General features: G+C 42.8%; 1 protein-coding gene across 1 annotated transcript in view; it reads right to left on the minus strand.

Moving 5' to 3' along the window:
- Positions 1–3,518: 3,518 nt before the first annotated feature.
- The window catches only part of RTF2 (replication termination factor 2), a 59,575-nt gene continuing 49,272 nt past the window's right edge, over positions 3,519–13,821 (minus strand). Inside the window, exons 6-9 of the mRNA XM_081868064.1 lie at positions 11,607–11,720; positions 9,269–9,323; positions 7,751–7,843; positions 3,519–4,524 (exon numbers count right to left, since the gene is read on the minus strand). Coding sequence (XP_081724190.1) covers positions 4,334–4,524; positions 7,751–7,843; positions 9,269–9,323; positions 11,607–11,720 — 453 coding nt within the window. The 3' untranslated portion in view covers positions 3,519–4,333. The remainder of the gene's footprint in view (positions 4,525–7,750; positions 7,844–9,268; positions 9,324–11,606; positions 11,721–13,821) is intronic.

The following is a 13,821-nucleotide window of genomic DNA, read 5'->3' on the forward strand; positions in this document are numbered from 1 at the left end:
CAGATCCTGGATTTACAGAGTACAGGCAGTCCCCTTTTCAAGCAAAGACTGTAACTTAGCTGACCACTTGGGCATGTATATTACAAATCTTCATCATAAATTAAATTACACTGACAGCAACTGGCACCTCAATTACAGAGGGACAAAGCCAAGTCACATATAAAAGGAACAATGTTGAGCCTATAATCTAGCGAAGATGATGACAATAACAGAGAGGAAAACACCTGTTTTGCTGCAGTGGGGAATGCAGTTGTGGGAGTCTGCATCATGCTTAGCAAGCAAAAGGCATCTCAATATGACAGGTGGCATTTTCTTCTCTTGTAAAATTGTCCTAACTCACCTGCTAGAGTTCAAACAAATACACACTGCTATTTGAAAGGTGGTGAATTTTCCATTTACACTGGCCGATTAGTTTTTTTCCTCCAGTGTCGGAGGTGGGTCAATTCACAGGTGTCACCTGCAACATAATGTTGCAGCATGAAGTGCTCCTGTGCTTCATTTGAGTCAGGCTATTGATCCACCTAGTTCAGTAATGCCCACACTGACGGGCAGCAGCTCTCTGGGGTTTTGGAGAGAGTTCTCCCTTGACCCTAACTTGAAATTAAAAACAGCAGGAGAAATGAACTGGAAAAAATGGTTTGTGAACGTCAGCCTCACTCTCTAGGATGAGTCTAGAGGCGTCCCCCTTTCTGATGAGATAATGTATTTGTGTTTGAAAGCATTCTTGGTCTTTTGGATTGCCATTGACTGCAACTCTCGTTGTGTTTTCTTGGTTTATTTGGCAGACTCCTTGCACTTGACGGGGCTTGCTTGGCTGCTGCTGCCTACCATCCTCCAGCTACTGCCTTGCATGTCCAAAGAAGTTCATAGACAGCATCTTAAAAAGCAGAGACATCACCTTGCCAACAAAGGTCCGTAAAGTTAAAGCTATGGTTTTCCCAGTAGTGATGTATGGAAGTAAGAGCTGGACCATAAAGAAGGCTGATCACCGAAGAATTGATGCTTCTGAATTATGGTGCTGGAGGAGACTCTTGAGAGTCCCATGGATTGCAAGAAGATCAAACCTATCCATTCTCAAGGAAATCAGCCCTGAGTGCTCACTGGAAGGACAGATCCTGAAGCTGAGGCTCCAATACTTTGGCCACCTTATGAGAAGAGAAGACTCCCTGGAAAAGACCCTGATGTTGGGGAAGATGGAGGGCACAAGGAGAAGGGGACGGCAGAGGACGAGATGGTGGGACAGTGTTCTTGAAGCTACCAGCATGAGTTTGACCAAACTGCGGGAGGCAGTGGAAGACAGGAGTGCCTGGCGTGCTCTGGTCCATGGGGTCACGAAGAGTCGGACACGACTAAACGACTAAACAACAACAACAAGCTGGCCCATTCTCTGGGCAAACGCTATTGCCCAGTCTTGAGCACAGAAATAGAAGAGAGAGAAGGAACACGTTCACAATTCTCTGGTCAGCCTCTATCTATATAGAAAGCTGGTGCCACCATGCTTATGAAGTGGAATTTGCTCTCCTTTTAGATTGTGAGCCAAATATATAATAATTAAGCTTCAAATAAGCATTTTTAGCAGTTATTTCCCCAAGGCAAGCATGCTCCCTTGGAGAAAATTAAAAGTGATGTCAAAACACAATGACACTACGCTTAGACTTCCGCAGTGTGTGTGCCTCAAACAAGGAGAAGCTTATTGCCTCTGTGCTTAACCAACGAAAGGAGGAAAGAGGAAGAAACACAGAAGAAAATGTCAGGCACAAATTTATAAATAGAAAACGTGGCAAACTTCACAATGTTTTGATCTGGGGTAGGGGGCGGGAATGAAAGGTGGCAAAAAGCTTCCTACTGGTTAACAAGTTGGGGGAAGAGAAGTATTATGCAAATTACATGACAGAACCTTGTGTGGAAAACATGGCTAATTATGCTTGCAAAATGGCAAACGATTGCAGCCATTAGTCAGCACTCGCCTATCAGAAATCCTAGCAGAGTGTAAATAGAGTCATCTGAATTTCTAATCAACCTTCCCCGATTGCATTTCGGGACATGTTTCAAAATGAGTTAACCAGACTTATTTACCTCTCACTCGCTGTGCACAGGAAGAGGTGGTGATGTGACATTGCATGGAAAACCGTTTAAGGATCTCCACTCAAAACAAGTCTAGGTCCTAATGAAGCCTCTAAAAATATGGTGTTGATGTTTCATTTAAATTAGGGATTTGTGACCAATAGGTCTGTAGGTCCAGTGGGTTGTCAACGTTTTTCATTAATTGTTCAACATGTGCTAATTGGGGGTGTACACACACACATAAGACAAAAGATTCCTAATAAAAACATAAGATGATCCTTACGGGATCAGGCCAGTGGCCAATTCAGTCCATCATCCTGTTCTCACAGTGGCCAACCAGATACCCGTGAGAAACCTGTAAGTAGGACCCGAGCACAGGAGCATTCTCTCCTCCAAAGGTTTCCAGCAACTGGTATTCAGAAGCATTACTGTATCCTACGGTGGAGGCCTCCTTCATGGATCACTGCCTTGTCATGGCGAAGGGGCTTGAATAACTGAGCGAAGCTATGAGCTATTCTGTGCAGGGCTACCCAAGATGGATAGGTCATAGTGGAGTTTTGACTAAACGTAATCCACCTGGAGCAGGAACCAGCAAGCTACTCCAGTATCCCTGCCAAGAAAACTCCGTGGACAAAACCTCCAATACTTTGGCCACCTCATGAGAAGAGAAGACTCTCTGGAAAAGACCCTGATGTTGGGAAAGATTGAGGGCACAAGGAGAAGGGAACAACAGATGACGAGATGGTTGGACAGTGTTCTCGGAGCTACCAGCATGAGTTTGATCAAACTGTGGGAAGCAGTGGAAGACAGGAGTGCCTGGGGTGCTCTGGTCCATAGGGTCACGAAGAGTCGGACACAACTAAACAACAACCACCACCACCACTGTGGAGGCAGAGCATAGCCAGCATGGCTAGTGGTCAGTGACAGCCTTCTCCTCCATGAATTTGTCTAATCCCCTCTTAAAGACACCCAACTTGGCGGCCATCACTGGCTCCTCTGGGAGTGAGTTCCACAGTTTAATTACGTGTTGTGTGAAGAAATGCTTTCTTTTATTTATCCCGAATCGTCCAACATTCAGTGCCATTGGATAGCCATGAATTCAAGTGTTAGGAGGGAGACCTCCCCCCCCCTTTACTTTTCCCATGCCATTATTTTATTTATGTCAATCACCTCCTACTTGCCTTTTCTCTAAATTACAAAGTCTCAAATACTACAATCTTCCCTCACGGTTTCAGAGTGGGATGACCAGACTTGGGGTTGCTGTGCATGAGGTCCTGCGCCTGTTTTATGGCAACAGCATCTCTGATGAACCGGAGTCTCTCACACGTCTCAGAAGAGTACTAAGACATTTTCTCCTCCCATTCGCGTTTCTTCTAATGCAAGATCTCCAAAACCTTTTACGATGAAAGTGGGATGGGCTGGACAGCTTTCAACCATGCAATCAAGGAACAATATTAGAATACTGTGCTTTTATTTGTAAGTACAAGGTGTGCAAGAAAAGTCACAAAGGGCTCTGCTTTATTTCTCTGACAAGTGACAGGAATGGAAACCAAAATTAAATATTCAACAGTATCACTTCTATAAAGCTGGCAAGAGCTACATGGGTAAAGATGGACACTCTGGGCTGGGGCCCCCCAAAAATTTGTTTTCTGTGGCTCATCACTCCACAGCCCTCTTGAACATAGGATGCTGGCTTCTGCTATAGCCTCCTCACACTTGGGAAAGATGATGGTGGAACACCTTCCGTTTGCTGAAGCCTGACCCACCTAGACAAAGCTTTAGCAAACCAAGGAGAAGAACAGGACAGGAAGTGGTCATGCTAGTCTCCTATCTAATTACTCTAGCCCCACAATCTACATTTCCATGCAAAAGAAGGTCTGAAAGTCAGGGTGCCTGAAAGACAGCAGAAGGTACCCATGCAAGGTAGATGATGTGGGCAGGTCACCTGTTTCTGTTCTACATGCATCCAAATTATTCAAAGCGACCAGGACCTGGGGGGGGGGGCGGGCAGAAGGTGGAATCAAGAGCACATCATTTGTGATCCTAACAATTAGTACTTGTTCAAATCACACATCCCTTTAAAAAAAACTGATTTCTGCTAACTGCTTTTATATTCTACTTTACATAGTTATATATGGATGGTCCTTCTAAATCGACAGCAAATTGCACTCGGTGACTCGGTGCCAAATAACTAAGTCCTCCCTTGTAAGAGGAACTGCAGCAGGGTGGGAAAGGGCAGGGCCTGCTACAAACTGGAAACTTTTCTGTTTTAGAAATAGTATGCTGTATGCGTAATCCAATTGGAAGACTCTTCCTTGGAGCGTTTGGCAGAGCTGTGTGATGTAAAAATAGATTTGTATGCTTCCGATTTCTCTCCTCTGCTTGCGAAGGATCGCTTGGGGCCCTCGGATGAACTTTTGCTGCTTTTTCCAGATGAAGACGATGGACTTTCGCTGACTGCTACAGAATGAAGCAAACAGAACACGCGTCAACTTCACCCACAAAACTTGCATGTAGAGACACACAAGCACCACACTAAAGAAACCTTTGCCAACCTGGTGCCCTTCAGTTGCTTGAGATTGCAACTCCCATAAGCCCCAGTGCACACGGCCAATGGTCAGGGATGATCAACGCCCATATTTCTTTTTAAGGCTTGTTCAAACTAAAGTCAAGATTAAGTTGCTTAAACTTCTATTTTGCACAGCTGGCACTTGGCACCCTTTAGCAGTTGCCAGGATCCAAGCTCTCCAGCCAATATCAAGTCAAGTCAAGTACTTTATTACGGTCATAGACCAGCATAAACAAAACATATACATAGATAGTATAACAGTATGAATCCAGGCGAATAATTATTAAATAAATAGGAGCTAGAACCAAACGTAGATTTAAACATAGAGTACTTAATTAAGGATAGACAATGGGTCTAAAAATTTATAAGAAAGATTAAAAGATTAAAAGATCAGTTAACACAGCTATATGGGTTGGGCTTCAGAAGTGCGGATCTAATAATATGGGCCTTCAGTTTAGGATTGAATTGTAGCATAGATCATTATTCGTCAAATATCTATCATGGCAGCGCAATATCTGGTGACTGAATATGTGACTTCAGGGCTCTCTTCCTGTGAACCAGACCAAGTTTTATTGGGACAAAAGCCAGCGACACCAAACACCACAAGACCAAACAAAAAGAAATCAACAACAACATCAAGAAGAAGAAGAAGAAAAAAGATTACACAAGGGAACTTCGCAGTGTGCCACTCAACAAAAGAAATTTACGCTTCCTGATTGCTAAAGTGCAAAATTTGGCCACCTCATATGATATTGAGCTTGAGGAATCTTCCAGAAGGTATTTTCGTATAATTTCGGGGGAGGATTCCAAATAATGTTGTAGGGGTATAAATTTTGATAAAAGCGGCAAAATGAGTTGAGCTCGTTCTTCACTATAAAATTCGCAAAATAGAAGGATGTGAGTGACAGATTCTACCTTATTAGGCATACAGGGGCAGAGACGTGCATGCATTGGTACCCGCGTGAATTTGCCGTACAGCACTGCTGAGGGCATTGTCTCAAAGCGGGCTCTAGAGAAAGCCCATCTATAAGCTTCGTTAGTGATGTTAGTTAAGTAAGTGGCAGCTGCAAAGTTAGGCCAAGCTTTTAAACATCTATATGTCTCCGGGAGTAGAGCGTCTTCTTGTTGTAATTCGACATCGTAAAGTCTCTGAATGATAATTGCCTTTGCCTTGTTCTGAGTTCCGAGAAAAAGATTTTCAAGGTTTAGGCCAATTTGTTTGATCTTGTTAGCTATTTGCATAAGCCAAGGAGGATAGGGAACTGCGGCCAGGAAGCAAGGTAGCAGTCCCTTAGGATTGTAATGGATTTTCAGCCAGAGGGATATTGCTTGCTCCCAGACTTTTAATTCCACTATGGGTAGTCCTGCCTCTTGCCTTAAGACTGCATTAGGTGTACACTTTGGGGTAGCAAATAGTGATCTTAAGAATTTTGATTGTACTGTTTCAAGGGACTTAAGGTTGGCAGAGGGGCTAATTTGAGTGCCATACAGGAGTTGGACTAGAGATTTTGCCTGAAAAACTTTTAGGGCCATCGGGAGGAAGCCAGCTCCTTTCCTTCTGAATAATCTAAGGATGGCATTTGCACTTCTTCCTGCTGATTTAGCTGCTGTGGTCAGGTGTGTTGACAATTTGGCATTATAAGAGAAAGTAATGCCTAAGTATTGGAAGGTCTTAGTCTGTTCAATGGCGTTTCCCTTTACGCTCCAATTATCTTTCCTGAAGGCGCGGTTAAAATGTACAATTTTGGTTTTGGCAAAGTTAATTGTTAACAGTTCAGTGTTACATTGGTCACTAAACTTTCCTAAGGCACTGTCCACATTTACAGCAAGCCACACATGCAGAGGATACTGCTCACCAGCCAATATCTACGCTGGTTCTCCCTTAAAACAATTTCAAATCAGCACCTGATGGCTAGGTCTGGAAGCCACCAATTTTCTTCTCAAAAGAGTCCAAGGTGATGCTGCACCATAGGAAATGACAGTGATAGTTCTCGAACCCAGTTGCCTGTTGCAGGTCAGAGTCCTGCAGCTACTGCCACCAAATAAGCTTACCAAGGCCCACCAACACAGGAAGGCCAAACAAGAGGGCACTTTGTTTAGGGTCCCCACCCCTCAAACTGGAGCCAACCTTGTTGAAATCATGCCACAACTGGAACAGTTGGTTTTGTTAAAAACACGGACACCAAAGGACGGCTCACAAACAGTTGGAAGTCCTGAAATCGGGAGGGTGTGTGGTTTTTTTAAGTAGTCAGCACAACTAGACAGGACATGGCTCATGGAAGCTCTTAGGCCTTGCAAATAAGAGAGTTATGTTGCACCCACAGCTAGTCCACAAAGACCAGGGGAGCATCTAAAGCCAGCTCACCAATTTAGTGGGGTAGGAGAGCTGGGGGGGGGGGGAATCACATCTGGCAACCAATGCACCCCTTTAGTTTCAGGACAGTTCCCGGGTGGATGAGTCTAAAAAGCCTGGAACACAAATTTTCACAGCCCTCTAGTGGCTATGGTGGCTCATTTACCAGAAGTAATGTATTTAGCATTAACTCTGGAAGTTTATACTCAATTCTGACTAAACTAAGCCTCCTAGAACAAAAGATGTGAACTGTATTGGCATTATTTTCAGCTCCCTTCCCTCGCTAATTTCAACAACTAAGCTCAGTGGTTGAGCATCTTGCTTTGCATGCAAAAGGTCCCCGGTTTAAGACTCTGCATCTCCAGGAAGGATTGAGACAAGACCCCCGTGTGAAACTCTGGAGAGCCACTGACAGTCTGTGTGGACAATATGATGAACAGGCTGACTCAGTGCAAGGCAGAGTCTAATATTCCTAGTGTTAACGTTGGTTATGGCTGGCATAGATACAATTGACCATGGTTAAAGGCAGCAGCGGAAATGCAAGGGAGGGGTGAATTCATTCAACAGGCAAATGACGGAGAGCCTGCCATTCCACGACTCATACGCAGCCCTCATCTTTCCACGAACAGATGGTCCCAGTTACAGCTTCACCAGCTCAAAGTAGAGTTCTAGGTGAACATCTGGCTGAAAATGGCTAATAAAGGATTATCCACAATATTACTGAATGCAATGTCATGAAACTGTATGGAAAATTTTATACTAACCTGTACTCTTGCAGAAGGCAATGCTTCTATTTTCTCCGGATTTCATGTTTGCTGTATCCTTTTCAGTATTTACTTGAGATGATGTAGGCAAATCTTAAAAAGACCAAAATAATTTTTTTAAAAACCCCACATAAACAGGAAGAGAGAGAAAGAAATTAAAAAGAAAAGAGGCGGAATCTGCATCCTGTTAAAATCAATAGCAAAAGATTTGTTCAGCAAGAGAGCACTGCAACCAAAAGTAATTAAACAGTAAAACTTCACTCAAGAGTTGGACCAATTAATGATCAACACAGAGAGAGTTGCCACTGAAAAGGACAGCTGTGTATTTAGTTCCCTTCAGTCCCTTTCTGCATTGCCTTATATGTGTTGTAACACCATGATATCCAATGTTCTCCACCATAAGCCAAGGACATGGAGTAGAACCATAAAGATATCAAGGCATAAGTTATACTAAATGTTACACAGATGGGGGAGAGCGTAAAATAAATGGCTCACTGCATCAGCACCTGTGTACTTAATTAACGGCCAGGTTAGCAGAAGCTTTGTGGCATGCAAACTCTGCCTAGCAGCTTAACAAGCTTGTTTACTGCCAAGAGATGACGCTTTGAAGGCATGGGTTGTTGTTGGCTCATGAACCCTAGTTTGTTTTAACTATGACTTGGCTTTACATGTGAACTCAGCACACTTCCTTAACCATGGTTAGGTCTGGACTCTGTAACTCAGGCATTTCACAAATTCCAAAGGCATGAGGCAACAGAAGCTGGAAAACAAATCAAACGTTGGAGAAACAAGCCACTGTTTGTCTGATCCTTTGTGGGACAACGTGGTTAACTCATGATTTGTTTCAAAAAACAAAATTGCCCAAACAAACCATGGCTTCATGTTGTGTGTGAATCTGGCCAATATCTTCTAAGCACAAGGTCCTGTGAAGTCCATATTTGTCCCTTCGTGTGATCTACCTACAGGCTCCTTGTTTTATTTTTTGTCCCTTTAAAAATGGGGGGTGGGGCAGAGGGAGAGAATCCGTTAAGTGAGAAAAGCATTACTGCAGGTTAGTTATGTTTATCACTTTTGTTTTTCCTTAAGGGGATATTTAGTTCATAATGTGCACCCAACTTTCTATTTACTGTTACTCTTTTTTTTACAGTTTCTAACCTATTTATGTCAAAACAACATGCAAAATTGCCTTTTAAAAGAACACAGTGGCATAGGGATAGGGAAAGGTCATCCATCACTGGAACTAGCCAATAGGGGCGTATCATACAGTATTTGCATGGCTACTGCAGATTTAATGAATCAAGACAGAGGTGCTAGCCGCAGGGGTGGGGTGATCCTAGCAACACAATACCATTGTCTGTGTGCTGGGAAAAGTTGGTTTCTCTGCAAAAGCAGTGCTACCTTGAAGGAAAATGTGTGGGTTCTGGCCAACAAAGGTAATAGCTGCACAAGTTACTGCACTGAGAAGAATAGTAATCTGAAATAGCACTTTGTTGCATCAGCACATGGACACAACCTTACCTTCAGCAGCTTCGGGTTTCACAGTGGTCTCTGCTGCCTTAGATTTCTTGGATTTCTGGAAGCAATGGAGACAAACATGAGTGACAACAGCCCACACTGTGTTTGGTAACAAATCCACCAGTTCCATCGGCACAACTTTGCCATAAGGTTACTCAGTGCTTTTTTCATATTACATCGCTACACAATCCAATCAACTCACACAATTCAGTGCCCACTTTGTGCTCCCTTAAAAGTGGGCATATAAGGCTTGTAACGTGCAAAGGGAGCAAACTGTATGAGAGACAGAACAATCCCTGAAGGCTTATCTGCCTGCAGGATCAAGATGTTTTGAAAAATAGCCTGACTCTGATCCTTGAAACTAACTCTAATCATCCTTGAGAGACACAGAGATATGTTCTTTCTTCCATTATCCACACAATTAAAATTAACCCAACACTAGGAGCACGGCTTTCTCCATAGGGGCTGCCTGTCTCCTTTGGAAATCTCAGCTGGCTAGCTGTTTGAAGTCCCTTTTTAATATTGTTTAAAATAATCTTATTTGAGATCCAGTTAATAGTCTGGGAGCATCTGAGGCTGCAGCATTGCCAAAGCTAAGCAGGTATGGACCTAAGCAGCCCCTTGAATGGGAAAAGCACAGCGAGTCCTACATAAGAACATGAGAGAGAGAGAGAGAGAGACAGACATTAATTACACCCACCATTAATTATGGTTAGACAATGAGCCCTTTCACCTGATGAATTGGGTTGTTGACAATAAAAAAAAATTGCCACAATAAAAATTAGCGCTGGATGGCCCAGCAATATTACAGTGGATTGAAGTGAAGACACCCCAAACAATGTTAGAATGCATCAGGCCTGCTCAATTTCGGACTTGCCAAGCTGGATGCAGACCACAAGCCATGCTGTGTGGCTTAGGAGGTGGCAGATAACTGCCTTCTTTGAGCAGCCTGAGGCAGACAGAAAAAGCAGGACACTATGAAGCACTTAGTTGGTTCCATATGCAGCTGATGGTCACCAGTTTGCACAGATCTGCTGCATACATTATTAGCTGCAAGAAAGGCACTGATTCCACTGAGCTATTTCCTTTTCTGCAGATTATTCATGTCTTCCTGGAGGTGGCAGCAATGCATCAGACCTTCCTGTGCAGCAGTTTTAGAGGCAACTAAAGTCTTGCAACTAACATACATGTGGTAGGAAGATGCAACTAGGGAATGAGACCGATATATTTTCAAAGAATTTTTATCCTCAAAGGTGGCTCACAAGTACCTTTAAGATTTCTGCAAGTCCCTGCCAAATGTTGCTGGTCTCTCAGCTGTACCTATAAAGGTGCCCTGCTTTGCTTTGCTTCTCTTTCCTAATCCCAACACAGATATGCCTAGCAGTGTTATATGCTTATTTGGCATCAAGCCTTCAGCATGAAAAAAAGCTCTGCCCTAATTTTAGTCTGAAACACGAACGCTGCTTGCAGAATGCCATGTTTGATTTACTATCATGTCAAATAGGAAGCCAGATTCAAAACGGAAAGAAGGCCCCTGCAAGAGGAAGTTCTCGTTGCAAGCTATTTTAGCACACCAGCAACACCCTCAGAAGTTAAAGATAGAACTGTGGTTCTTATATTGATGAGTACAATGAGGGTCATTAAGGCCATGAGGGGAGGGATCTAAGTAAATGAAGGGATACTCTGTACATTGCAGAATGTGTGTACGTACTGGCGCGTCTACATGCTTGTTAAGTTTAGAATTAGGGGATAAAATGAACTGAACCCCGGATCAATGGATGCAGTGCAAATGTGTGAGTAGTTATCATGTAGCTTGGACCACATTGATTGGTTTTACACTTTCCTATCCCTAACAGTGAGAAGAGGATGGGGTAAAATGTAAAACATAAACTACGTCAAGGAAGAGTGACAGTTCTGCTTAAGAGCAGCTGGATAATGGAACAACTGGGTACTGATTTGAAAAGGAAAACCAATGGGTTTATTTATTTTGATGACGGCATTTGTGGAAGGAAGAACTATTTCCATTTGAAAGAGGAGCTGGATTAAATTAGTGGCAAGGCCAAAGAAATTACTTATCTCTGATCTAATTAAAAATGACTAACGAGGGCTGAAATTGAAAAACAACGAGCTGTACTTGATAAAAATATTTGCTGGGATTCAATGAGCTGCACCTACAGTTTTATGCTGGGGGCTTTGGCCACTTGAACAGGAGACCGGCCCAAGGCCACCATGGAGATGATTTTGAAAATGCTGTTTGTAATAAACTCTGTAATATACTGTGTTCCTGAAGTATTCCATAAATGCACGTGCAAATACATCAGAAAATGCACAAAGCTCTTACCTTTCCCAATTTACTCTTAAGCCTTCTCTCTTCCATTCTTTTCTTCAGCACTTCTACATCTTCTTTTGTACCGTTAAGTACAATCACGTCATCGTCTTGAAAAGAGGCCCCACACTTTCATGAGGAAAAGGAAAAAAGGTTAACAAGGCTTTATATTTTTATGACCACATACGGGCAATGTAATGTGTTGAATGTATATAAAAAAGGAAGGGCACAAGCTACATTAGGAGAGTTTTGCTTGACTACAAAATTAAATTACAATTCAAACATGCATAGTCTGCTTCCTTCCCCCTCTCTGCCATTTTTGCAATAAGCCTGTGTCTTGACTGAGAGGATTGCTTAATTCTTTATTTCATAGAATCATAGAATTGTAGCGTTTGAGGGTACCCCGTGGGCCATCTAGTCCAACCCCCTGAAATGCAGGAATCTCAACTAAAGCATCCATGACAGACGGCCATCCCATCTCTATTTAAAAACCTCCAATGAAGGAGAGCCCATCACCTCCTGAGGGAGTCCATTCCACTGTCTAAATGATCAGTTTGTAAGCAATCATGGTACTTGCCAAAGTACATATAGGATCGGATCCAGACAGGATTAACCACATTCTGGGCCATAACAAAATCAATCTGAAAAATTAGTCACAATAAACCAAATCACCATTGATTTCTAGGGCAACTAGCTTAATCTGGACTCAATCCATAGGCCCCACTCCAAAAGCAAGTTAGTAGTTTAGCCAACTGCTGTCACTTTGAAATTAATGAGAAATAAGTAAGTTGCAACCAAATTGTGCTACTGATTGCAAAAGGATGCAAATGTGACTGATTTGCTCCCTCTGGATTGGGGCTGTGCGTTCCATTAACTCAGCATGGATTTTATCCCCCCCCCCCCTCGTGATTTTAGATGGCATAAAGCAGGATGGGCTAACCTCCTGCTCAAGGGCCTGATCTGATCCACTGAGCAATTTTTCTGAGCTCCAAAATCACAGTGCTTTGATGGCAGTAGCAAAAAGGAAATAGAGGAGACACGGGCTAGGGTGGAAAGAGGCTTATATCCCCTCCGTTCAGCTGAGGGTGGTGATGCCTCTGTGTCTGTGAGATACTGCATGGTGACCACACTCCCTGCTGGCATGCAGCCCCTGGAAGGTTGGGCTAAGGGCGATTGTTGCCCTTGGGCAAAAAAGATTAGCTACTCTTGGCTCAAAACTATTTAGTTCATTACATTCTGTCCTACCCTTCCTTCACTGAATTCAGAGTAGTCAAAAGAGGACACCGCATTCTATCCTGAGAAAACATGACTGGGGAGGTGAGGAAATAGCCATTTTTACAGGTGTATTTAATGATGTCATTATATTTGCTATATCTATTTATCTTTACTAGAACTTTAAGAAAACATGACTTGGCTGAGACCATCTAGCTGGCCAACCCAGGATTTGAACCCAGGTCTTGCCAGGCCTGATTCTGTCCATGATGCGGCACAGCTTCTCAACTGGAATTCTACACCGTAAGGTCTAGTAATTTTTACAAGGTGAATATTTAAAAGTGGAAAATGGTACTTTGTTCAAGGAGAAGCAAAACACAATTGCGAAAACACAACAACACAATAATTTAATAGTTCACCTTTCTCCATAAATTCAGAGCAAAGAAAGAGAAGTATCTAGGTGTAGCGACATTGAGCCGCAAAGGTGGGGGGAATATCAGAATTTTATTGCTTGCATTTTGTTCTAAACATCCATGATGAAAAAAAAGTGTGTAATTAATATATTTCTAAGGGGGAAACCCTTGTCAAAATCAGAATAAAATCTGTCCAGCCATGAGACATACAAATTTGCATACAAGAACTATATGTATCTAAAGAGAACCAATAAAACAACATACAAGTCAACGGACTGTTATGCTAGTGAAATTGGAATAAAATCGCAGAGAAGCCAGGTGTCCATCCCATAATTAACAGCATCCTCACCCATGAATTTTTCATGGCATTTCATAGCTGCCAGAGCTTAAGGAGCCACAATACCGGATAGCATTATTGTTTGCCAACCGCTAATCTGACATGTCTGGCAGCTATTTATAGCAAAGTCTACAAGATTACAGATCTATACCAATATATTTTGATCTTGTTCACAATTCCCCGAGCAACAGGGAAAGAAAGCAGAGTCTTACTTAAAGCAGCAGCAGCAGCAGCAGCATTAAAAAAGGAAAAGCCTTAGCCCTATGAA

The sequence above is a fragment of the Podarcis erhardii genome (genome assembly GCF_964252035.2).
Source record: "Podarcis erhardii genome assembly, chromosome: 6".
NCBI lineage: Eukaryota > Metazoa > Chordata > Lepidosauria > Squamata > Lacertidae > Podarcis > Podarcis erhardii.